The 27,371-nt window shown below is 39.7% G+C and overlaps 1 protein-coding gene across 2 annotated transcripts; it reads left to right on the top strand.

The window, feature by feature from the left end:
- Positions 1 to 518: 518 nt before the first annotated feature.
- Positions 519 to 26,569, top strand: LOC139454523 (transmembrane prolyl 4-hydroxylase-like). 2 transcript variants are annotated; one of them, XM_071236291.1, is made up of 9 exons: positions 519 to 670; positions 4,865 to 5,133; positions 6,915 to 6,996; positions 8,128 to 8,341; positions 10,473 to 10,530; positions 11,495 to 11,628; positions 15,066 to 15,156; positions 16,817 to 16,936; positions 22,320 to 26,569. In XM_071236291.1, the coding sequence occupies exons 2-9, from the start codon at positions 4,912 to 4,914 to the stop codon at positions 22,467 to 22,469; spliced, it is 1,071 nt and encodes a 356-aa protein (XP_071092392.1). In that variant the 5' UTR covers positions 519 to 670; positions 4,865 to 4,911; the 3' UTR covers positions 22,470 to 26,569. The 2 variants fall into 2 exon arrangements, with proteins under 2 accessions (XP_071092392.1, XP_071092393.1); XM_071236292.1 differs by lacking the exon at positions 519 to 670 and adding an exon at positions 694 to 784.
- Positions 26,570 to 27,371: the final 802 nt, after the last annotated feature.

Raw genomic sequence — 27,371 nt, 5'->3', positions numbered from 1 at the left:
GCCCGGAGACACACTAAACTAGCCTGCTGATGTCTCACATCTTATTTAGTCGGGCTGTCACCAATCCAACATCTTTAATGAACCAGATAAGCAGAAAGAAAGCGCCCATACCGATAATGAATGAGAGATCATAGGCAGGGTTAGGATTTATCCTTCGTCTTCATAAATAGACCCATCAAACATCAATCATCTCAAATATAAATAAATATTAAACTTATTAAAATAGTTTTTACTGTGTATTTTTAATTTGAAATGGATTTCCTGCACTATTTACCAGATTTTACCGCCGCTTACTTTCTCAGTGACATTGTCAACAGCTGGACTGTCACAAACGAGAGTTATCTCCCTTTGTAAACAACGACACGTGTTGTCTTAAGCCCGCCGGTGACAGTTCAAGGTGGCTGCAGCATCACGGCTGTTACCCATCGCTCGACTCTAGACAGCCAGGGAAGGTTCAGCGGTATTCGGTAGAGTAATGTCACACTGACCCGCCTGTGCCGTGAGGCTATAATCGATAACATTCCCATTGCAGGGATCTGTAAACTTGGGCCAAATGCTTCCCGACATTGAAGTCGAGTGAAAGATCGAATCTCTGGTACACGTCGCACGTACACGTATGATGACGTCCCTGCTGTCACACTGACTCAGACACTTTCACGCGGTCGTTAAGGTTAGTGTTCAAGGTTTCATCGGCACTCGTCCTTACACCAGCAATATCAGCTGATATATATATATATATATATATATATATACAGAGACCTCTGATCTATAAGTGCGATTATTGGTGAGATTTTGATTCGATACTGGTGGTGAATCTTTTGCTATAATGAATTTATAATGAATTTTTAATGACCCGGTTGTATCAAACTTTAATGATGCATTAACATGTCATTAACCTTCATTAACTAATGTATCATTAGGGTTTAATGTAGCCATTAGTTAATGAGGCTTTGATACAACCGGGTCCTGATAATTGTCTGTGCGTCAAAGTTATTATTCTTGTTAAAAGGTAATGTGTCACAGACATGAGTCATAACATATAAACTATTCATGATGTATATGCATAGCTGTCATTTCTATTATTACGACGTACGATATATGTTCATGTTTGTTTGTTTGTTGTTTAACGCCAAGCTTGTCATTAAGATTTATTGCGAGAGGGTCTGTTCTCTTCTTGTTTCACTGACAGGATGTGTTCTGTTTAGTATCAGCGTCTGTATTCTTATTCTTAACTAAATGCAGGGGAGGTCTGGTAGCCTAGTGGTTAAAGCGTTGGCTTGTCACGCCGAGGGCCCAGGTTCGATTCCCGACATAGGTACAATGTGTGAAGCCCGTTTCTGGTGTCCCCCACCGTGATATTGCTTGAATATTGCTAAAAGCGGCATAAAACCATACCTACTCACTCTTTACTAAATGAGACTAAGTTGGTTACAGTTTGTGGCTTGGTTGTCATTGTTAGTCAAGGATTGGTGCTCATGCTGTCAACCATTAGTCCAGACTCAATTATTTACAAGTCGTTGTGATACATCTTGAATAATATAGACATGACGTTAAGCAACACTCTCTCATGATCAGTCACTATACCCAGGCAGCATTACACAATCGGGCCAATGCTGGCTGAGCGTTGCCAGTATCGCCAGTGCTGGCATCGCTCTCGCAGCACTGACCCATCAGCGGGCCAACGTGTGCCAGCCAGTACCAGATAACACCTCGGCTGGGTTCCACTCACACCCTCGCCAGGCGACAGTAGCCCCATACAGTGCCACGCTCTTATCAGTAATCTGCCCTGAACACTGAAAGTTGATATTAAATATCATCTTTTATAGGATGAAAAAAATATATATATATGTAAATCGTTTGGGCATGAGTACTGAAATAAGGAATTTATACCTCTGGTAATTATTTAGAGAACTCACATTATTATAATAAGGAACTGTTTGTGTATCACTTTACCGCGGATCACGCTAAAGGTCACATTCCATTCCACAAGTGGGTCATTCTTCCTGTTGACATCTTTGTCTCCGAATTTGCCCATTTCAGCAACAGTAAGTATGATTTTCATCAATCTACAGATTCCCCCAAACAGATAACCACTTTGGTGTAAAATAAGTATGATCTCCGTAATGATCTGAACGAAGAAAGAGCTATTAATGAGATAATTAATTTCATGAAATCTGATATACTGGCGCCACAGTAAAAACGTGTGGTCTGTACATTGGTCTACTTTTGTTCATGTAAAGATCTGTGAATGTAGTTTAAATGTAATAGTTTCTCATGTAATAGTTTCATATTTCTATACCTCAAGATATGCTTTGAACTCGAAATAGCTAGGCTATACTGCGAAATAATGTTATTTTCATGAAAACAAATATATTACTGATAACCAATATTAAACTTCATTCATAATCCGCAACAACACTTCATTGAAACCTAGATGTTCATTCGTTCGTGTTCTGTTATTATATCTATAAATTTTATGAAAGCTGTCTACATAATCCGAATATGTAATTGTAACTACGCAAAGCATGGTGTACATATACCATATTAAACATAATAAGCGCCCAGGGCAATCGCAAAATTAGAAATATGGGGGCTCTTATTATAATATAACTTTGGTGAAAAAAAACAGAGTTGAAAGATTGTAAATTTTGTGGTTTATGCTGACAGCCCAAAATGATACAAAAGAAAAGTCTGTGCGTATTTTACACGACAGATATATTTTTCCAGAATTTAATTGCCCATAAATAAGGGTGCATATAACACATGAGTATGTATAATACACAAATAAAAAAGTCTTGTGTACATTGATCGGAAGGGGTACTAATTGGGATTGTTCACTAGCCAATATATTAGCAAATTTTGCGGGTGGCGCTTATTAGAGAGGGGCTCTTATTACGTCAAAAACGGTAGGTCTCACAACTTATTGTCATCGGGGGTATGACCGCTGCAGTCACGGTGAGACGTTCTTAATTCGCCTCAATATGTTTCTTGATAATTGCTGAGACAAGAAACTGTCTTGAAACCAACATTTTTAGCCTTTCATTGTAAAACGTCTCAATTCTTGTACATTAACCAGCATTAATATGCATGGAACTGTTTGTGTGTAGGAATTAACACGATTTTAGTAGCTTCTATCTTGTCAAGTATGTTGCAGAAGCCACCCGAAAGAACCCACTGGCCCAAAAACCAACAATGAAATAGAAGACAATTTTAGAAGATGAAATTGTGGTTTCGCTGTGCCCCTGACAGGGATGGAGGCAGAAAAGAGGGGATCCTAAAGTCCTTACAAAAGAAGGCACCAGCTATTCCTGGTGGAGAGTAGCTTGCAGAACCAGACTAGGAATAATTTAAACTAGAGACATTTATTTTATAACTGTGTCAAATTCACATCATTAATGATCTATGAGGCATATTTATTCAAATATTAGCTATTTACATGTAAATAAACAAGGACATGGATAACCCGGTTGTTTGTTACATTTTTCTGACTATGCAGGACTTCCTGAATTGGATTTGCATTATACAGTTTTGTGGTAGACTGACCAATAATTTCTTTAGTTCATAGCTTTTGTTTTGATTGACCCGCTGCTCTTACATGTCTTAGACCTTTGATTCAGATTTCTTTTTTTTTAAACAAAATAGAAAAAACTGACAATCTACATTTAAAGTCACTGAAAAATAATTATTGATAATTCATATATAGCAAAATATGTAATAAATTCAGTTGTCATCTTAAATCTTAAATCTTAAATATCCATTCATTCACACCAGCATGATCAAATTTGTAGTTCAATTTGAAACACTGAGGTGACACTGCTAATGAGTTTCTTTGAAATCATTGTAAATTCTTCATGGATGCATGCATGACTGTGAACTACTGACCATAGTTTGAAATGACAGCAAGGTAATTTTAAACTTGCCAACATTGGACCAGCATTGGTCCAGCATTGGGCCAACATTGGGCCAACATTGGGCCAATGGTGGCTGACAAATGGCAACCAGTGATGGGCCAATGCTGCCCCATCGTTGATAAACAGCATTGGCCCATTGCCGGCAAACGACATTGGCGCATTGTTTAGTGCGGCATTGGCCCACTGTCGGCCCAATTGTGTAATGCTGCCTGGGTATATGATTTCATCCAATGAACTTCGAGAATGTGAAGATCCAGGTTAGAATAGGTCTCCAGCAACCCATGCTTACTGTAAAAGGCAACTATGCTTGTCATAAGAGGCGACTGACTTGGTTGATGCATGTCATCACATCCCAATTGCGTGGATCAATGCTCATGATGTTAAACACTGGATCGTCAGGTCCAGACTCGATTATTTACAAACTGCCGTCATACAACTGGAATATTGCTCAGTGCAGCGTTAAACAACAAACAAACAAATTTGTATCTCGGCCTCAGCCTGCTCACTGTCTAGACTGTGTAGTTACATAATTACAATGCAGTGCTTATTGGGAGCACCTGTCTCTGATTTCATGAAATTAAGCATTCAGCTTTTGCTGAGTTGAACTATATGATGTATATCATTCCTTATAATTTAGGAAAATATTGTTTTAATAACCAAGATAAGTTTATTAATCTGAATTCTGCCCAAGCCAATCTTCCAAGTGTTACAGGTATGCCAAGGGCTAGTACATTTAGTATATTTAATACATGTTTTTCTTATGTATTGTGTAATCTGGCTTGTAAGCTTTCTCAGTTAAGTTTCCCCATTATCTTCTACCCCACTTTTACCAAGTTTTTGAATGAAGCAGTAATATGTCATCGATAGTATATTTTCAATTCTCATTTCTGAAATATTGCTGTATTCTTAAATAAGTATTCAAGATATCTGTCTTACTGAAAGTATATATTTAGACGGGACAGAGAGGAGAGATTCAATGAAGCCGGAGACGTGAGCAGCGATGACTGTGAGGCAGTCTCTTGGCGTCCTCCTGCTGTGGACGACCTTCTGTTTCTGGTCTGCAGGAACCCACGCAGGAACCCCCATACAGGACAGCTCCTGTGGGGCTGAGAAGGACAATCCACAGGATTGGGGCAACTCCAAGATCAAAGATCATCAAAGCGATCAATGTTTGCACCGAGAATCTAGAACTGAGCAGCTTACAAGACTTGATCCAGTGAAGGTACTATATTCTTCTGCTTCTGTTGTTTGAGTAGGGTATCAACAAGCCAGGCTAAGAATGTGATATGTGCAACTTGTGTCATGGAACTGTCTGTCGTCTGTTATTCATCATCTTCCTGGGGCAAGGGAGTTAACTGACTATAAAAGTCCAGTTACCACCCTTGCCGAACTAGGCTGGCATTTTGTGGCTTCATAATAGCTCCAGCAGTGGATGTTACAAGTTATGTCCCTTCTATGTCCTTCCTATGTGGCAGTTCCAGCTAGTTTTTTTCCTCACATTCTATGTCTGCTAGTGCAAATTCAATCTCATTAAAATCAGATCTTAGTTCTTGCTATCGCTAAACAAAGATCTGAGGACATCCCATTACGGGTCACATCAGAACGACCTTTAATCCGACCAATCAAAGCTTCGCTTACCAGATCAGGAAAGTGACAGTCAGAATGTGTTTTCTAATCATGCAACCTCGAAAACGTTAACACGGGGTATTTCGAACGACAGTTACAAACGGAAAGGAGTGCTGTGAAGTTCGAGAAAGCTGCTTTCTAATTGGCTGATGTTGACTTCTTGTTAGTCGTTTCAGTGGTCGGTCAAAGTTTGCGAAAGGTCGTTCTGACGTGACCTGTAATGGGATGTCCTCAGATCTTTGTTTAGTGGCAGCGAGAACATAGATCTGATTTAAATGAGATTGATATAACAGATAAAATTTCAACCAATCTAAAAGTAAATGACTACCCTAACGACACCGAAACAGTGTCTCAGTTTTACACACTATACTGATTCCCATGTGTACAGTTAGGGAAAAACTAGGCCATGGAGCAGTGTACTTGATGGACTAGAGATATAGCATGCCCCATGCTTTTATCATCCAAAACTGGCTCCCACAGGAGATATCGCTTGGGTGAGATCAAGCGATATCTATACTGTAGATATCGCTGCAATGAAATTACATCACAATGCTTTGCAGACCATTGTGACGTCACTGGTTACCATGACGTCACAATCAAATGACATCACTAATGGCTCTGCTACTGAAGTTGTTTTCAGTACTTTTTACACTGAAGACACTGCTAATTACTGTCTACAAATTGAAAAAGTTGAAAGAATGATGTTGGTTGCAGTGTAGATATCGCTTGATCTCATACAATCGATATCTCCTGTGGGAGCCAGTTTTGGATGATAAAAGGTGGTTACAGTTTGTGGCTTGGTTGTCAGGGTGTCAAGGATGGCTGCTCATGCTGTCAACCTCTAGTCAAGACTCAATCATTCACAGGTCATTGTGATAGATCTTGAATAATATTGCTGGGACTTTAAACAACACTCTCTCAGTCATTTTCTGATTTCATGAAATGAATGAGTGCCATTGTCTCAACATGCTTCCTGTCCAGGCTACCTAATCAGAAAATTTCAGGGATGAAAATGTTTTTCTTTAAAAAAACCCCTGGATGTTGGTCAGGTCTGGGGGACTATATGATTCCCAAAAGTGACCCTTGACGTAATGAATTCAGCGGAAAAGTCTCATCCCTGATAATTACACTGTTGTACCAAATGCTATGAAGCATAGTACCCTCTGATATATTGTATTGTTATTGTCATCGAATCACTGATCAGTGCAGCACTCTCCATGTTATATACTACTCAAAAGAAGTTAAGGACCCCCCCACCCCGATTGTTTCATATTTATTACTGTAGTTAATCTGTCATGGCATGTGAAAGAATCAGCTGATCCCTAACTTCTACTGAGTTGTATATATGCTCATGTAGGTACTGGGTGTAATCTGCAGGTCGGCCATGTTGAATCGCTGAATCTGGTGGAGGGCAAGGTTCATGAAAGGATCACTCTGGCTTTGAATCCTCCAGTGTTTGGTATGTAACCATGGTAACATAAGTCCTGACAAAAATAATGTTGTTAAAGCTTGAATGAGCCAAAAGTTTGAAGTGAGATAAAAAACATAATTTTTCATCTTTGGAACGTCCTCACAAAACAAAATAACTGTGCAATTCCATGATCTGCAATCACAATTATCCAAATCTTCATGGTTACAATGTCAGAGATTTCATTTTAGTGAGTGAGTGAGTGAGTGAGTGAGTTGGGTTTAAGGTTGCTTTTAACAGTATTCCAGTCATATCACGGAGTGTCAGCTTAATGTGGGAGGAAAGCCCGAAGTGATGCAGGTCTCAGACGTTTATCACTTCGGTGAAACCCACGAGCACAGGTATGGTGCTGACAATCCTAGAAACATAATCGGGGTGAACCGGGATTCGAACCCACAATCATAGGTTTCTGGCGTGCCTAAGAGACGCAACTCTGCACAGTGAATTGCGGCGCCTTAGACGACTGGGCCATTGTGCCCCCTAGATTTCATTTTAAACAAGATCAGGTGATATATAGGCAGGAATGAAAAGAGAATTACTCATTATCATTTGGTCAGTTCACAGCATGGAATACAAACTTGCATAATTTCAATGAAACACTGCATTTTGTCTTTTACATTTGGAAAAATGTAGGGAGTTCTATAACAGATCCGGGGTAGAATAGGTCCTCAGCAACCCACGCTTGCCGTAATAGGCGACTATGCTTGTCATATTAAAGCGGCGACTAATGGGATCGGGTAGTCAGACTCGCTGACTTGGTTGATTCATGTCATCGATCCCAATTGCGTGGATCAATGCTCATGATATCCATCACTGGATTGTCTGGTCCAAACTTGATTATTTACAGACTGCCGTCATATAGCTGTAATATTGCTGAGTGCGGTGTTAAACAACAAAGAAACAAACAAAATATTCTAAAACAAGAAAATGTTTTTAACAGAACATGCAGAAGGAAAATAGGCCAAAGAAAAAAATATACCTGCTATTGCAAATTTGATCATTTGACTTTAAAATACAAAATATATAAACTTATGAGGCAACTGTGGTTTTAATTTTTATATAGGTAGAAGAGCTGTGATTTTGATCCTGCATCATATTTCAGAGTTATATCTACTTAAACAGAAATCCGAGACTTCCTGACCTCCTCGGAGTGCAGCTATATCCGACAAATAGCCATGAAGAATGGCCTCAAGACAAGCGGCCTCTTCACCTCTGCTGGACAAAATGCACCCGAGTCACACACCTCTGCCCGAGATCTGCGTGATTTTGCTCGAGTTAGTATGCAGACATACGTACATCTTGATCACGATCCAATCTTGAAGGGAATCAGAGAGAGGTAAAACTCACTAATTTATCGTTTAGGCCACACAAAAAATATGTGTGTTTCCCATTTCCTGGAGCCCCTGACCCTAACCCTTCTTTGGACACACAATGCCATTTAGAAAGTGGTCAAATGTAACAAATGTTACATTTAGGATAACACTTTCTCAATCACTCTGGCAGTGTGGGTTTGAATCGCGGATGGGACTCAAACCCCAAAAGTACTAGAATCTGTACTTTACTAAGAAAGTGTTATCCCAAACATTACATCTGTTACATTTGACCACTTTCTAAATGGCATTGTGTTTTCATAGCTTTCGACCATGGGAGCCGTGCCAATTTACACTTGTCAGAGGGGTACACAAAGTACGTGATCTAGACTACCAGTTGTCGGACTTTCATTTTTGTGGAAGCATCGGTGGCTGAGTGGGTTAGATCGCTGATTTTGTGTGCTTACGATTATGTGCTTCACTCTGGTAGTGTGGGTTCGAATCCTGGAAGGGACTCAACCCAAAAAAGTATGAGAATCTCTACTTTACTAAGAAATATAACATCTGTTACACCTTTGTCCGTTTTCACAAGTAGCACCATGGCTTATATCAACATCTCAGTATTGTCCATATTTCATGTCACTAAATTTGTTGTGCTTCACTGTAGATAAACCATAGATTATCTACGTTATAAGTTGGCATTTATTAACATACAGATACCGTTTTTTTTTAAAATATTAATAAAAAGTTTAAATCAAAAATCAAACCTGACCTACCAACCCTGTGTTTGGATGGTCTGAAATAGGAATTACATTATATATATGTTTTTTTGGCCTCAAAGGGAAACAACACTCCAACTCTCCGACTGGGTTTTAATTAGTCTATGTAATCACCAGACACCAATTAGTATCAGTGACCCAACAAATTGGGCTTTGGATCAGCGAGTGGGCAATTGGAGGACCTCATTGACTGCGAGGGGGAAATCCTGTGAATCCTCGCATTTGGTTGGATGATGCTTGCTATAACCTTTCACCTTGCACATTTGTCTGCAGTAGTGAGTGAGTTGGGTTTAACGCCGCTTTTAACAGTATTCCAGTCATACCACAGCGTGTCTGCTTAATGTGGGAGGAAAGCCTGAAGGGATGCAGGTCTCAGACGTTTACCACTTCGGTGAAACCCACGAACACGGGTATGGTGCTGACAAACCTAGAAACATCATCGGGGCGAACCGGGATTCGAACCCACAATCATAGGTTTCTGGCATGCCCAAGGGACGCAACTCTGCACAACAAATCGAGGCGCCTTAGACGACTGGGCCACCCGTGCACCCGTGTATGTGTCATTCACTTGATGCTCAGTTAATGACTTTATTACAGGTATGTAGTGGTAGAACCACCCAGATTGCTTGACAAAGACCATGCAAAATAACACAATAACGTTCACCCCTGCTTCTGAGTGAGTGAGTGAGGTAGGTTTAACACTGCTTTTAACAGTATTCCAGTTATATTGCGGCGTGTCAGCTTAATGTGGGAGGAAAGCCTGAAGTGATGCAGGTCTTAGATGTTTACCACTTTGGTGAAACCCACGAGCATATGGTGGGTATGGTGTGGTGCTGACAAACCTAGAAACATCATCGGTGCAAACTTGGATTTGAACCCACAATCAAAGGTTTCTGGCGTGCCCAAGGGACGCAGCACCTTAGATGACTGGGCCACCTGTGCAGTAGCAATCAGTTGTTCCAAAGTGCTACTATTATGGTTATTATTATTTACTGGTAGCTGCAACTAAAAGAACTTGATATTGGATTATATTATTCATGATAAAATAATATTTTTCGATACGATATATTCCGACCCTTGCAGCAAAATTCTTTAAAGTTATATTGTTGGGTATTTTCCAGCCGAATCACCAATGGATAAGCTGAAAATGTGCACACAGTTGATTGCTGTTTCCAGCTCAGTTCACAGCTCAGTTCACAAGAAAATATGCACAGTAATTTTTATTTCTGCATGTAAAAAAACAGCAGAACAGAAAATACAACTTGAATGGTAAATCATCTTGTCTAGTGATAATTTATCTCAAATTTTACATTTTAAATTTACCAAGTTTGTTATCACCTTTTCGTTTGAATTCTCTGAAGGCATTGTATGCTTGCAGGCTGTCAGCAGTCACACAACTTTCTCTTCAATTTTTTGATGACAGCGAAGGGTTACAGGTAAATATTGTCAATATTCAATTCATCAGGGCGCTGCAATTTGAGAACCCCCCTAAATTCATATTAAAGGGGTGCTATTCTTAAAGACTGAAAGTGGTCTTAATAATTTCAGTGGTGATTGAGGTAGACTGCAGATTACATATTTTATTACAACTGAGTGAGAAATCTCAAACATTTGTGTTATTGGAATTTTTTTTCTGATAAACTTTACGGTGATAACATTCTTCTAGAACCTTGTTTGACAATGACCCCACGAGTTCCAGTTGGCTGGTGTTGGCCCCAGATATATTGCAAGTGAGTCGATGGCATATTATTGACTTACCAAACAATTTTTGTGTGTTAATGTTCACAAAAACCGAAAAGGAATTAGGCCACGCCCTCTAGCAGTCTACTGTTTCCTGATTGGCCTATAACAGGGCTGGCAGGAATTGTGTTGCATTACTGCATGAAACAATGTCACTGATTTTGTATTGTTGTCTACAATTGTTTGCATTAATGATATAATTTGTTTGTATCTTTGTTTGTTGTGTAATGCCGCACTCAGCAGTATTCCAGCTATGTGACGACAGTCTGTAAATTATCGGGTCTGAACCAGACAATCCAGTGATTGACATCATGAGCATCGATCCACACAGTTGGGATACGATGACATGCATCAACCAAGTCAGCGAGTCTGACCACCTGATCCCATAAGTCGCCTCTTATAACCAGCATAGTTACCATTTATGGCAAGAATGGGTTACTTAAGACCTACTTTATCCCGGATCCTTTTGGTTCAAATGATTTAATGAGCAGTCTGTGAAGTTTTTTTGGTGACCTATGTTTCGAAGAAATGACTTCACTGAGGTTTAAAGGTAAAATCCAGTGTGCATACATTGTGTAAATCCGCTTTTACATTTATACCTCCATAAACTCAAAACATATTGAGGTCAACTGTTAAATGAAGAGTGTGTGTGTGTTTCAGGTGGTGAGGTACGGGGTGGGGGGGCACTACCACGCCCACATGGACTCGGGGCCGGAGATGGCGCATGGACTCCCGTGCTGTCACCAGAGTCGAGACTGCCACCCTGCCACTTCCCGGTGCTGCCAGCTGTGTCGGTGAGGTTACCATGGTTACGGGGGAGTTGAATGTATTGAATGAGGTTCACCCTGACACTCTCCTTAACATATAGTGTACAAGCATATGTCCAGGAATTTTAAAGAGGCAAGCTCCTCACAGTGATAGCCCGTTCGCGGAGCTCTCTATACTATCGCTGCCACCAGTCATAACTGTGATAGGTGGTCACAACCATGCTTGGAGTTGAACTCGCAACCGAATGACCATTATGTGTACAAACAAGTGACAACTGTCGTGACGCCGAATACACTTATCACTGCTAAATTACTTTGTTTGTCAAAATGATTTTCTGTTTCATTAAAACAGCCGTGTTATCAATAAGGTAAGAATGTTAGGGAGAAGTTGGTTGATTTTCCGTTAGTCTGCAATCTCGAACCAATCTGGTTATTAAAACAACAAAGTAAATTCATCTGGAAAACATGGTCATTCGTAAAAAAAATTCAAAATGAAATATGATGGCATTCCCAAAGACATAAACAAAAGTATAAATGTTACTACATTTGGGGTTAGTGGGCAAATTTCAAGATTCTTGTAATGGCCGCGCCCACACTGGTGGCAGCGATGTTACCGAGAGTGTAACGAAGGTGTCACGCGCTGGGAAGGAGCTTGTTGAAGAGGGTCAAATTTTAAATAGTAAAAAATTATGTCACATGGAAAATTCAATGATAGGTGTCTACAGTCGTGCCCCGCTTATACGGACTTCAGATATCCGGAAATCTCGGTTCCCAGACGATTTTCATTCAAAACAAAATAATTACTAGATAAATTTACCCGTATATCCGGAAATTCAGTTTCCGGAACCGGACGGTCATTTTCATACACAAAACACTGAAATGCACACAAAATTGTCTCACCTATCCGGACAATACACTGCCGCTGGTGGTAATCCTTTGATTCGTGAGAAGTCTATTAACCAAGTGACACTGAGTTACGTTTGAGACGAGCTTGTTTATTGTACATGTAATCCCCTTCGATAAATATGGCGTCTGTAGAGGTCAGAGGTCAAAGTTGTGTAAGTATGGCCTGTCAACCAGCGAAACGTAAGCGACACGCAGTTACAGCACGCGAAAACAGGGAAATTTGTCTGTTCAAAGAAAAACACCCGTTAGCAAGTTTAGAAACCATCAGTAAGCATTATGGCACTGAATTTGGACATACCATAGGAAAATCGACAATTGGTGACAGTTCAGACTTCCATGACAGACTTTTTGAAACATGTATGAATAAAGATTGAGTGGATGTATATGTTTGCTCTGTCATCTGTCATGAGTTGCATAATTGAAGGGAAGTAACTCTTCCAGTAAGAAGCTGGTTTCAGTTATACGGAAATTCGTCTATACGGACGAATTGTGAAATGACGCAAGTGTCTGTATAAACGAGGCATGACTGTAATATGTAATTTGAAAAATAAAATGTAGACGACCTCAAGATATTCAACTCCCAATCTTGTTTTGATGCATACATCCATATTTAAAACTGACAGTTGTCAGACTCCAGATTCCCCCAAAGTGAGATTTACTTCTATTTCACCTTGTGTGAAATGAACACTTGTAAAGAGCATTTTGATGGGATTTGTAAGTAGGCAGTTAGATTAGGGATATTTAGTCACTAGGCAGTTAGATTAGGGATGTTTACTCAGAAGGCAGTAAGATTAGGGATATTTAGTCAGAAGGCAGTTAGATTAGGGATGTTTACTCAGTAGGCAGTTAGATTAGGGATATTTAGTCAGTAGGCAGTTAGATTAGGGATATTTAGTCAGTAGGCAGTTAGATTAGGGATGTTTAGTCAGTAGGCAGTTAGATTAGGGATATTCAGTCAGTAGGCAGTTAGATAAGGGATATTCAGTCAGTAGGCAGTTAGATAAGGGATATTCAGTCAGTAGGCAGTTAGATTAGGGATGTTTAGTCAGTAGGCAGTTAGATAAGGGATGTTTTGCTAGTAGGCAGTTAGATTAGGGATGTTTAGCCAGTAGGCAGGTAGATTAGGGATGTTTAGTCAGTAGGCAGTTAGATAATGAATGTTAAGTCAGTAGGCAGTTAGATTAGGGATGTTTAGTCAGTAGGCAGTTAGATTGGGTATCTTTAGTCAGTAGGCAGTTACCATATTTTTTTTGAGTATAGTGCACACTTTTTTCCCAAAAAACACAGCTGTGTAGAAGGGGGTGGGCATTATACACGCAATAATGAGTTTTGATGTTTTTCCCCCAATGGAAAGACATTATAGTGAGCACGTAACACCGGAAATACCATGTCAACAAATCCATACTGAAGTACGCAAATTAGTCACATAATCACACTGTCTTGCTATAAAAAGTGTTCTTTGTATATCTTGACTTCTGTTTGTAACTTATTTTATTAATTTTATTCAAAATTCCTTTTAATATTGTTTTAATTTATTTCGGCGAAATCATGTGTGAAGCGATCGGAAGATCGCACAACTCACCATTATTAACAGCAACCACGGTCAGATTACCGCTATTGACGCCTTGAAACGAACTTTAGTTGACAGAGAATGGATACATATATCATAAATGCCATACTGTGTCAACACGTAATTCTCGCGATCACGCGATCACATGCACGGGAGCCTTGACAGTTCCTTGTATAAAATAATACCCGGCAATAGCGACCAGCTGCTTCGCTAAGGGTTATTATTATTTTAAATATGTTTAGTAAAAGCTGCATCTAAATTAACAAGATATTGGAATATATTATTCCTGATAAAAAAATAGTTTCAGATACAATTTTTGCCGATCCTTGCATTAAAATCCTGTAAAGTTATATCATTGGGTGTGTCTTGATCGAATCACTGGTAGATTCCAAGAAAACGTGTGTACAGGTGATTGCTGTGTCCGGCTTAGTTTACGAGAAAATACACAAGGTAATCTTAATGGATATAAAACAATGCCTAGCAGAACAAAAAATACAATATAAACGGTAAATCAACATGTCTGGTGATTTTTTATCTCAAATTCGAATTTGTACTGACCAAGTTTCTCATCACCCGTTCCTTTGCCAGACTTCACTAAAGGGGTATGGTGTAATTTTTTTTCTGCGCTTGGTATTCGAATTATTTTTTTCTCCAAAATATTGAATCCGCTAGAGGGTGATGCGCATCATACATGGGGGCGCACTATACTCAAGAAAATATGTTAGATTAGGGATTTTTAGTCAGTAGGCAGTTAGATTAGGGATTTTTAGTCAGTAGGCAGTTAGATTAGGGATTTTTAGTCAGTAGGCAGTTAGATTAGAGATGTTTAGTCAGTAGGCAGTTAGATTAGAGATAATTAGTCAGTAAGCAGTTAGATTAGGGATATTTAGTTTGTAGGCACACTTTTACTGTAAGAAGTAATTTCTTTATTTACGTCTTTAAGTAATATTTCATTGTTTTTTTAAATGACATTGTTTTTGAGTTGCAGGTATGTGACGGTGTTGTTGTACTTGAACCAAGTGGAGGAGGGGGGAGAGACAGCCTTCCCTATTGCAGACCAGGACACCGAAGCTTTAAGTGTCGGTACCGACAATAACACAGTCTTAAATACATTTGTAATACCAGACCACACTTTATTCCCAGATGAGGGGCAGTCGGGTAGCCTAGTGGTTAAAGCGTTCGCTCGTCACGCCAAAGACCCGGGTTCGAATCCTGACATCATATTATTTGTGTCTATCTTGACATGGTTACGATGTGTGAAGCCCATTTCTGGTGTTCCCCGCGTGATATTGCTGGAATATTGCTAAAGCGGCGTGAAACCATACTCACTCACTCACTCACTCACTATTCCCAGAAGAACCTGAAAAAGTAGCAAACTGTCGGGAAAACAATCGAAATGTTATATACTTTTAATAATAATGATAATAATAAGTGCATTTATAACGCGCCAGATGCCATTCACCAAGTGGATGCTCATAGGGCTACACTATTATTACCCCGGTCAATGGATCAGTGAGCACTCAATTTTCATTCTCAGCTCCCTGGGGAGTATACAACCCAAGCTGCCTGTGAGGCGCTTGAAGGATAACAGCCACATTACCATCTCATCCTACCGGGTACCCACTCACTGCTGGGGGAACAGAGGCACATTTCGAACAAAGTCACTTGCCAAAGGAGACACCACATGTGGTACATGTGCTACAGTGTGAGGCCTAGAAACTCTCATATAAGAAATATTTCCCACAGCATCAACCCCCTGCGGGACCTGGGGTAGAATGTGTCCCGAGCACTGGTCATAAGAAGCAACCCACTTGGGCACCAAGTGAAGTTAGAATTGGTCCTCAACAACCAATGCTTGTCAAAAGACAACAGGATTGGGTGGTGATGCTTGCCGACTTGGTTCACACATTCATCGTTTCCCAATTGTGTAGACCGATGCTCATGATGTCAATCACTTGATCGTCAGGTCCAGGCTTGATTGTTTACAGACCGCTGTCATATAGCTGGAATATTGGTGATTGCGGCAATAAACAACAAACAAACACAATATCAACATTATATACAGACTTTTTTCATTTCATCAGTAAGGCCCGAATTTTTGTTTAAATGGTTTGCGGTTTCGTGTCATTGCGTAAGGCGCCATGTGGTCAGTTAGCGCCCCCTCTGCGTGTAATATGGACTTCAGCACTCCAGGCTGAGCTGAAAGTCTACATCGCCCTTGAGGAGGGTGTTAACCTGTACATATGAACCATCATCCTCGCTGTCTTGGTTGATGCATGTCATCGATCCCAATTGCATGGATCACTGGTTTGTCTGGTCCAGACTCGATATTAGGTCTTCAGCAACCCATTCTTGCCATAAATGGCGACTATGCTGGTCATAAGAGGCGACTAACGGGACCAGGTGGTCAGACTCGCTGACTTGGTTGATGCATGTCACCGTATCCCAATTGTGTGGATCGATGCTCATGATATTAATCACTGGATTGTCTGGTCCAGACTAGATTATTTACAGACGGCCGTCATATCGCTGGAATATTGCTGAGTGCGGCGTTAAACAACAAACCAACCAACCAACCATGTGGGAGTGTTTGTGGTGCTTGTCTCGGGGTGTTTGTACACACAAGGATTTTGTGATGAACATGTAAGTTTTTGCTTTCGGACGAAAAATTGCGTGTGAGATAGAATTTCTTATTAAAGTGTAATTTATTGAGACAATTAGTGTTTTATTTCATTCCAGAATTTAATGTCCAAACGTGAAAACTTTAACCTGAGTCACAACTGCCATAATTCCTCAGTTGTCATCAAGCCACAAGAAGGGATGGCCGTCATGTGGTACAACAATCACTTGGACACAGAGGTAAGACAAGTTGTCAGGAGAGTACAATCACTTGGAGACAGAGGTAAGACAAGTTGTCAGGAGAGTACAATCACTTGGACACAGAGGTAAGACAAGTTGTCAGGAGAGAACAATCACTTGGACACAGAGGTGAGACAAGTTGTCAGGAGAGTACAATCACTTAGACACAGAGGTAAGACAAGTTGTCCGGAGAGTACACTCCCCTGGACACAGAGGTAAGACAAGTTGTCAGGAGAGTACAATCACTTGGACACAGAGGTAAGGCAAGTTGTCAGGAGAGTACAATCGCTTGGACTCAGAGGTAAGACAAGTTGTCAGGAGAGTACAATTACTTGGACACAGAGGATAGACAAGTTGTCAGGAGAGTACAATCACTTGGACACAGAGGTAAGACAAGTTGTCAGGAGAGTACAATCACTTGGACACAGTGGTAAGACAAGTTGTCAGGAGAGTACCATCACTTGGACACAGAGGTAAGACAAGTTGTCAGGAGAGTACAACCACTTGGACACAGAGGTAAGACAAGTTGTCAGGAGGGTACAATCAGGTCCTCAGTTGAACACAATGTGCTGGATCAAATATGAATATATACTTACCACCAATAGAAATGCAATCCATAGAAACATATAGAGAAGTATGTACGTTAAGAAGAGATGTTTCCAATGTGTACCACTTAATGACAAAACTAACTGTCAGTCAAGTGTTACCATAGTGTCTTTATTCTTATCAAGATATGCTGCACGTGATTTTCAAACTACCACACTAATCCTGCGCGCGACAAATGGTACGAGTACATAGATCTATGATGTCACATGTGTTGCATTCATGAGTGTCGGTTCACGTAATATCACAGTATATTCGTTTGTGCATCAAAATTAATCAAATATCTCTTGAATATGAGTAATTCGTCATATATCAACCGACATGTATGGTATTCACGTTTCTTTTGTCAGCGAGTATATTTATCTGATGTTGACCTGATTGATCTTGTGCACAGGGTATTTCTTCTTATATGGTTTAAGGTGATACTATCCAGATTTAATGCATTTTCTACATCTCCTCTGCAACCTGTGGGTTTATGAAGATGTGATATTGTGTATACGTCCCCATCATGGCTGTCATATTTGTTAAGTGTTGATTTAAGGATTGACTGTGTATTTTTTTCGGTTCATTGAGGTATGAATCGAAAAACCGATGTGCGGGAAAAAACAGGTGAGCGAGCCTGCACGTTTGCTGTTTCATTCCTTCTCGGCCTTCGGTCTCAAGGGTTGTTTAGACAATGAATATTCATGAAATTCGCTAAATATCCTGTGCATGACTATCGATACTCTTAAGCAGACAGGGAATTCCCTTGATTGTAATTTTTGCATTCCGTAGTAAAAAAAAGTAGTCCGCCCCGGTGGGCGTGGCTTAATATTTTACATTCATTGGGAAATGAATGCAATAACACGTGACCAATTCAGCTAATCAGAATACAGGAATATCAATGAACACAACAAAAATTAATTATTCCCAGATTAAAACAATTAGTTAACCCAGAAATCTGTATATAAAAGGATTTAGTGTAAAACCAACAAACAACCAACATATGGTGTACAATCAACAAATGTATTACAAAATTAACAACCCGTGAAGATCCGGGGTAGAATAGGTCTTCAGCAACCCATGCTTGCCGTAGAAGGTGACTATTCTTGTCGTAAGAGGCAACTGACGGGATCGGGTGGTCAGGCTCGCTGACTTGGTTGATGCATGTCATCGTATCCCAATAAGGTAGATCAATGCTCATGATGTCAATCACTGGATTGTCTGGTCCAGACTCGATTATTTACAGACCTCCGTCATATAGCTGGAATATTGCTGAGTGTGGCGTTAAACAACAAACAAACAAACGAACAAAGCAAAGTTAACTAGGTTTACAAATCAATACAAATTACTGCACAACAATTACAATGGCTGTAAACAATAGAATGCAAACACCCATGAGATAAGGGACCTAATGGGTAAAAATTCATGTTTTGACTTCTTATTATATACACATGGATATTAGTAAAGCAGCACCCGGATATTCTCAGACAGGGCAACTTTAATGAACTAGTGCATGAACTGTGTAAAAGATTTCCATACCAATTAAATTATATAGTGAAAAGAAAGGGTTGCAGAGGAACATATCCAAGATTACCATGAAATAATGTGGAGTTTTTTTTTAGATGTTACAGATTTGGAAAATGACTAAATTTACGTATGTCATTTTTGTTGCACCAACTTAACTGTCAGTGCCATCACACTTCTGGTTCACGGAATTGAAGACCAATGTCCTGCAAGTCCAAATATTGACTTTCCATCACTATCTTGTGTAACCTCCCTGAACCCGACCGAACAACTTCTTCAAGACGCCTCCTCATTCTTTGGATTTATCTCTGGATTTGATTCTACAAATCTACGATGCAATAATACAATTAATAAGCTTCAGGGCCCCATTCTACAAAGCAATCTTACCTCTATGGCTGTCGTAAGTCAGTGTTAAAGAATGGGAGTTACAATCACCTTAGCGCTAAGATCGCTTTGTGGAATGGGGCCCAGGTCATATATATTTTCTGCAAAGTTAAACTGTGTATGTAATGATGGCAGTTACTAGATATAATGTCTGATTATTTGAAAGTCGACATGTATGATAAAATGTTATGACATAACGAACTAACGAGAGAAAAAGAAGATTTTTGTAATCCGCACACATGTGATTTTTACGGAAGTAAGTTGACGTCAAGTGTCTTTCTTTATGACGTCACAGCACTATTGTATCCAAGCACCCATAATGCCCCCTTTCTCCTGGTGGGTCACATAGAGATGGCAGTGGTGATAGTAAAATCAGTGATGATGTATTTACCAAGCAGCAAATTAGCAGTGGTCAAGCTTCCACAATCGGCCAAGGCTTGGAATCCGGGGTGATATGCGATCTTCACATGAAAGCTGGTCTTGATGTAATGTCATATGAAACGTGAGATAAAATGTGAGATGGGACAGGCACGCCCCCACTCCACCTTTATAGTGTAACTAGCTCCCAGCACTTTCCACACAGTGCTTGACCAGTCCAGTGTCACTAGAACATCACAGAATATTTTCAGATACTTTTGTGTGTATCATTATTAAGTTTGATGTGCAAGAAGTATGAGGTATTCAGAATAACATATACTGCATTTTGGGCATAGTTTAATTTTTTTACTCTTCCTATGCCCTATCATGTTATTGTGACAAACTTCCATTATTTTGGTTTGCATTTTCTGCTCTAATTTTTACTATGATCTTTTAACCTAAAGTTGCCCCCGAAGGTGTGCAACAGTGCCTTTTGCCTCTGTTTTTTAAAGATTTTCTAAAGGAAACATTGTTCTTTATGTCAACAAACCCATCACATCATATATTGATAGGCAACATCACCTTCATTAATACCCGTAAAGATCTGGGTTAGAGTAGGTCTTCAGCAACCCATGCCATAAAAGGCGACTAAGCTTGTCGTAAGAGATGACTAACGGAATCGGGTGGTCACGCTCACTGACTTGGTTGATGCATGTCATTGTATCCGAACTACGTAGAACAATGCTCATGATGTCAATCACTAGATTGTCTGGTACAGACTAGATTATTTACAGACCTCCGTCATATAGCTAGAATATTGCTGAGTGCGGCGTTAAACAATAAACAAACAAACAAACATGCAAACCTTCATTTATTGGCAAGCACCACTGATAATGTACCACAGTATGTATGAGTGAGTGAGTGAGTGAGTGAGTATGGTTTTACGCTGCTTTTAGCAATATCCCAGCAATATCAGGGCGGGGGACACCAGAAATGGGCTTAACACATTGTACCCATGTCGGGAATCGAACCTGTGTCTTCAGCGTGACGAGCGAACGCATTAACCACTAGGCTACCCGACCGCCCCCACAGTATGTATGAACATCAATTCCTGGTCATTTATTGTAGGGAGGGTCAGAGGGAATCAGGAGGGTCACCGAAAAATATCACAATCTCTTGGGGAGGGTCATAAAAATAATACACATACATATATTCGGAAAGGGTAATAAAGAAATGGACATTATAAAAAAATAGAAAGTGCTTTTGTCTTTTCAGGGGGTGTCATGTAAAAAAGGTACAAGGACATAGGGAGGGTCATTCAAAAGTATGACAAGCGTTAGGGCAGGGACATTTTTTTCTGTGGGGCGTTCGGGTAGCCTAGTGGTTAAAGCGTTCGCTTGCATGCCGAAGACCCAGGTTTGATTCCCGACATGGGTACAATGTGTGAAGCCCATTTCTGCTGTCCCCCGCTGTGACATTGCTAAAAGTTGGGTCAAACCATACTCACTCACTCACTCACTCACAATATTTTCTGTAGGTTAGTGCATCAAAAACGTCCTCCATCCCTGTCGTGATCGGTCCCTAAAAACATTTTGATCTCTACTTAAAGCACGATGAATTCATTTGATTAAGTAGAATACACCTATTTGGACTGGAGGTCAAGTGTATATTCTGTAAATACTTATCATGGTCTACCCTATTGAGCTGGGGTAGGATAATGGTTAAGGCATTTGCTTTCCACATAGGTACGATATTCGATCTCATTAAAATCAGATCTTAGTTTTCGCTACCGCTAAACAAAGATCTGAGGACATCCCATTACGGGTCACGTCAGAATGACCTTTTGAGAATTTTGACAGACCAATGAAATGACTGACAAGAAATCGACATTAGCCAATCAGAAGGCAGCTTTCTCGAGCTTTTTAACACTAGTTTCAAACTGGCGACTACGCTTCGAAACATATTCTGACGTATTCTCGATTAAAAAAATTAAAACTAATAAGAAGAACATTCTGGAATGGCTTATAGATGGCCTAGATTGTATGGATATAATCGTAAAACACGTAACTGTCATTCCGAATACCCGGTGTTAAATATTTCGTGGTTGCATGATTAGGAAACACATTCCGACTGTCACTTTCATGATCTGGTAAGCGACGCTCTGATTGGTTGGATGAAAGGTCGTTCTGACGTGACCCGTAATTGGATGTCCTCAGATCTTTGTTTAGCGATAGCGAGAACTAAGATCTGATTTTATTGAGATTGGTACGATATTGGAAGCCCCTTTCTGGTGTCCTTGCGACATTGCTGAAATATTGCTAAAAATGACATCAAACCATTTTCTCTTATTCTAATGAATCTATCTTTAAACAACAACCATCTTGGGCTTGCCCTTCTGTGTGATATCGGATGTCTTCACAAACAGCAGATTAATATGTATCATGAATTTTGGGATGAAATAGAACTCAAAACGTAAAATTGTTAAAATCTGATCATGCGAGTTAATTAAACCAGTTTATTTGTGTGATTGCAGACTGGATGGATTGGTGACCTTGACCCCTTCTCGTATCATGGAGGATGTGACGTATTACGGGGGGAAAAGTGGATTGCCAACTGTTGGGTGTCAGCAAGTACGTTCTCTGACAAGCACAAACCAAGCATCTATGCCAGTCGCTGGAACTGAAGTCGAATGTTTCAGATCAGTTTTCACACCAGTAATATTTCCATTTATGTTTTGTTTTTGTTGTCATTACAAAAGGATTATCTTGAAGAATCATGTTTTGTAAAGTGCCAAAGTATTATGACATGATGGTAGTGTATTGTTAACTTCTATGATCTAGTCATGCGAGTAATATATCAGAATGAGTTGTCCAGGGCCCCGTTCCACAAAGCAATCATAGTGCTACAATCGTCGTAAGTAGAGTGTCCACATATGGGAGTTACGATCACCTCAGAGCTGCAACTGTCGTAAGTAGAGTATTCAAGTATGGAAGTTTAATCACCTTAATGCTACAACTTTCGTAATTAGAATGTTTAAGTATGGAAGTTACGATCACCTTAATGCTACGACTTCCATAATTAGAATGTTTAAGTATGGAAGTTACGTTCCCCTTAGCGCTTAGACTGTCGTAAGTTGAGTGTTCATGTATGGGAGTTACGATTACCTTAACACTAAGACTGTTGTAAGTAGAGTGTGTTTACGTATGGGAGTTATGATCAGCTTAGCAGTATGACAGTCGTAAGTAGAGTGTTCAGGTATGGGAGTTATGATCACCTTAATGCTAAGTCTGTCGTAAGTAGAGTGTCCACGTATGGGAGTTACAGTCACCTTAATGCTAAGTCTGTCGTAAGTAGAGTGTCCACGTATGGGAGTTACAGTCACCTTAATGCTAAGTCTGTCGTAAGTAGAGTGTCCACGTATGGGAGTTACAGTCACCTTAATGCTAAGTCTGTCGTAAGTAGAGTGTCCACGTATGGGAGTTACAGTCACCTTAATGCTAAGTCTGTCGTAAGTAGAGTGTCCACGTATGGGAGTTACAGTCACCTTAATGCTAAGTCTGTCGTAAGTAGAGTGTCCACGTATGGGAGTTACAGTCACCTTAATGCTAAGTCTGTCGTAAGTAGAGTGTCCACGTATGGGAGTTACAGTCACCTTAACTCAACGGCAGTCGTAAGTAGAGTGTTCATGTATGGGAGTTAGGATCACCTTAACGCTAAGACTGTCGTAAGTAGAATGTTCACGTATGGCATTTATGATCACCTGAGCTCTACGACAGTCGTAAGTAGAGTCTTCACTTATGGGAGTTACGATCACCTTAACGGCTATTCTGTCTTAAGTAGAATGTCCAAGAATGGGAGTTACGATCACCTTAGTGCTATGATGGCTTTGTGAAAAAGGGCCCAGAACTAATAGTTTACTAAAATCAGTTTGTCCCAACTGAAGATGTCACAGTGCTCTTTTGATAATCATTTCAAATTAAAAATGACATGGATACATTTCCAAATGTTTAAATTGTTCCCCAAATTTAGATATGGTCAGTTTTAAATGAATTGCTGCATGCTGTTAGAGGTTTATTGTCATTGCCTGATCATTGTTAAAGTTATCAGAATGAGTGTTACTAGAAGGGCCAAATTAAGTTGCTGTAATTTGGTAATGTCATTTTCATAGACTCTATTTTACCTAGAAAATATTTCACTTTATTTCACATATTTTTGAGACATTGCCACAAGCTTCTGAAACATTCTGTCATCTGCCATAATGTCCATATGTGTTCAGTAGGTTTCATGTGCTCCATATTTTAAATATTTACCTTTATTTACAAGAGACTGCTTCTGTTCAGCTTAACACAAAACCCGTAACTTGCGCTCCATGAATGTAACAATAGAAAGAAAAGATGAATGAGTGTTGTTCTCCAAGTCCCTCCGTGTATCTGGGCGCCGTCCCTGTGAAGATCCGGGTTAGAATTGGTCTTCAGCCCCCTTGCTGGTATTAGGAGGCAACTATAGGGCTTGATAAAATAAAAGAATTGGTTTTTAGGCAATGTTTTTTGAAAATATAGTGTGGGCGGGCGGTGCTTCTTTTTGGGGTGTGTGTGTGTTCAAACTAGTATGTAACCAAATAAACAGTTGTGTAACCAAATAAACAGTTGTGTAACCAAATAAACAGTTGTGTAACCAAATAAACAGTTGTGTAACCAAATAAACAGTTGTGTAACCAAATAAAAAGTTATGTACAATCAACCTGGGATAGGGCCACCTGAAATAAATGTATTCCTAGATGAGTAAAATTGTGGAATACAGAATTTGACTACTGTTGGATTTCGAATATTTAAGGATTTTTAGTTTTTAAAAAAAAATGGAAATAAAAACGAAACATGCGGCGGTCTCTGAGAACCAAGATTATTTTCTTTTTTAGCCTAACAGGATCGGGTTGTCAGTCTTGCTGACTTGGTTGATGCATGTCATTGTATCCAAATTGTGTAGATTGATGCGATGTCAATGACTGGATTGTCTGGCCCAGACCTGATTATTAACACACTGTTGTCATATAGCAGGAATATTGCTGAGTGCGGCGTTAAACAACAAACAAGCAAAAAAAACAAAAAATCTTATATACATTGATTGCTGGTTCAAATTCCAGATTTGCCTCCATTACGATCCTTGGTCTGGCAGCACAATATCTACACAATACCTGCACAATACCTACACAATACCTACACAATACCTGCACAATACCTACACAATACCTGCACAATACCTGCACAATACCTACACAATACCTGCACAATACCTACACAATACCTGCACAATACCTACACAATACCTGCACAATACCTGCACAATACCTACACAATACCTACACAATACCTGCACAATACCTACACAATACCTGCACAATACCTACACAATACCTACACAATACCTACACAATACCTGCACAATACCTACACAATACCTACACAATACCTGCACAATACCTGCACAATACCTACACAATACCTGCACAATACCTGCACAATACCTACACAATACCTGCACAATACCTACACAATATCTACACAATACCTGCACAATACCTACACAATACCTACACAATACCTGCACAATACCTGCACAATACCTGCACAATACCTGCACAATACCTACACAATACCTGCACAATACCTACACAATACCTGCACAATACCTACACTATACCTGCACAATACCTGCACAATACCTACACAATACCTGCACAATACCTGCACAATACCTACACAATACCTGCACAATACCTGCACAATACCTGCACCATACCTGCACAATACCTGCACTTTTAGGTTTCACCCAAGTTGTAACCATCGACAACCTGCACCACTTTGGGCTTTCCTCCCACGCCAGACTGGTGTGCCAGGAGATAAGTGTAGTCCCGGTATAAGCCAAACTTCTTATCTCAAATAGCATCTAGACCCAGGAACGGCCAAATAAATGTTTGGCTGACATGTAAACATTGTCACAACTGAAGAGAAAAGTAACATTTTATGTACCAAACAAACATCGTCAATTCTAGTTTTGTATGCAGTTTATTCCTCCAATACATTGTGTATACAAAACGTGCGAAGTACAGATGATGGCAGACAGATTCAGCACCAGGCTTGTCTTTAAAAATTCATCTGGATGATCATGTTGTTAATGCTTTCAACGCTAAGTCAAACAACAACAAATTATTGGCATCAGTGTAAAAACAGGGGCAATAAAACAGGGAACAAGATCTTCACATGAACATCGTCGGTCTTGGCTGGGAGAATCAATAAAACATGGGCCACATGCTATACACATTGTGCGTGTCAATCTGTACAAACATGAGCTGGTAGAAGGGCGGTAGAACTTGTTTATATCCTGATGATGTATAACGAGGTTATAGTTCCATGCCAAGTTTTGTTGTTCTTTTCAACAGTAGATAATTTCAGAAACATGTTGTTTTGAGTTTGAATAAGTGAGTGAGTGAGTGAGTGTGTCGTGTTTAACCCTGCTTTTAACAGTATTCCAGTTATATCACAGTTTGTCAGCTTAATGTGGGAGGAAAGCCCGAAGTGATGCAGGTCTTAGACGTTTACTACTTCGGTGAAACCCACGAGCACGGGTATGGTGCTGACAAACCTAGAAACATAATTGGGGCGAACCAGGATTCAAACCCACAATCATAGGTTTCTGGCGTGCCTAAGAGACGCAACTCTGCACAGCGAATCACGGCGCCTTAGATGACTGGGCCACTCGTGCCCCCCACACTGATAGGACTCAAGTTCTTAAATTGGATGCCAAGACAAATTACGTGGTATACCGGATGCCTAGATGCAAGGGGTTGGTACTTTCATTCAGCGTGTTTTTTGTTTCTTTAAAGTAACACTGAACTTTGAAACAATTAAAGTCTGTTTTGACTTAGTTGTGATGCTTTCTGTATCAGCGTGTTATGAATGGAATGTTATCAAGAATTGTATTGTTACATAAAATACTGACAGTATTGTTTTTCAGGGTGGTTATATTTTTAAGTGTTATACTGAAGTGACCATTATATTTTTCATCATGGATTTTATTTTGTTGAACTGATTGTTAAACTGTAGTCAAATGAAGTCTTCCAGGCTTGGACTGTGATAGTTATGGCCCGAGACTTATTGATGAGAAGAGTTGCGATGCAAGATGTTGATGTGTCATAATATTGTCCACGTCACGTTTTCCCTAACCTTGTACATCACACATTCTTAACAATGACGCCGCTAATAAAAATATTCAATGTAAAAGGTGTCTTTTGTATTTAAGTTTTGAGAAAGGTGATTGAATGAAAAAAATAGTCTTTGCAACATCACAGCTGACTGACATTCATGATTCAATGAGTAATTTGAATCTACTAAAGCCATTATTATTCATACAAAGTTTCAGCTTTCTACAAGGTTTGAAAACTTTTTGTGAAATTGGACTTCTTTATATACTCAACAACAAAAGTTCCTGTGACACCAATATTTTAGTGTTTTTTACAAAAAAATAAAGTTTGGTTTTCAATATAGTAGTACATGTATGGAATCAAGTCACAAAAACATAACTGCTACAG

Source organism: Haliotis cracherodii, unplaced genomic scaffold, assembly GCF_022045235.1.
Source record: "Haliotis cracherodii isolate W230 unplaced genomic scaffold, xgHalCrac1.p SCAF_10, whole genome shotgun sequence".
NCBI classification, from domain to species: domain Eukaryota; kingdom Metazoa; phylum Mollusca; class Gastropoda; order Lepetellida; family Haliotidae; genus Haliotis; species Haliotis cracherodii.
This window is presented reverse-complemented; position numbering and strand designations above follow the sequence as displayed.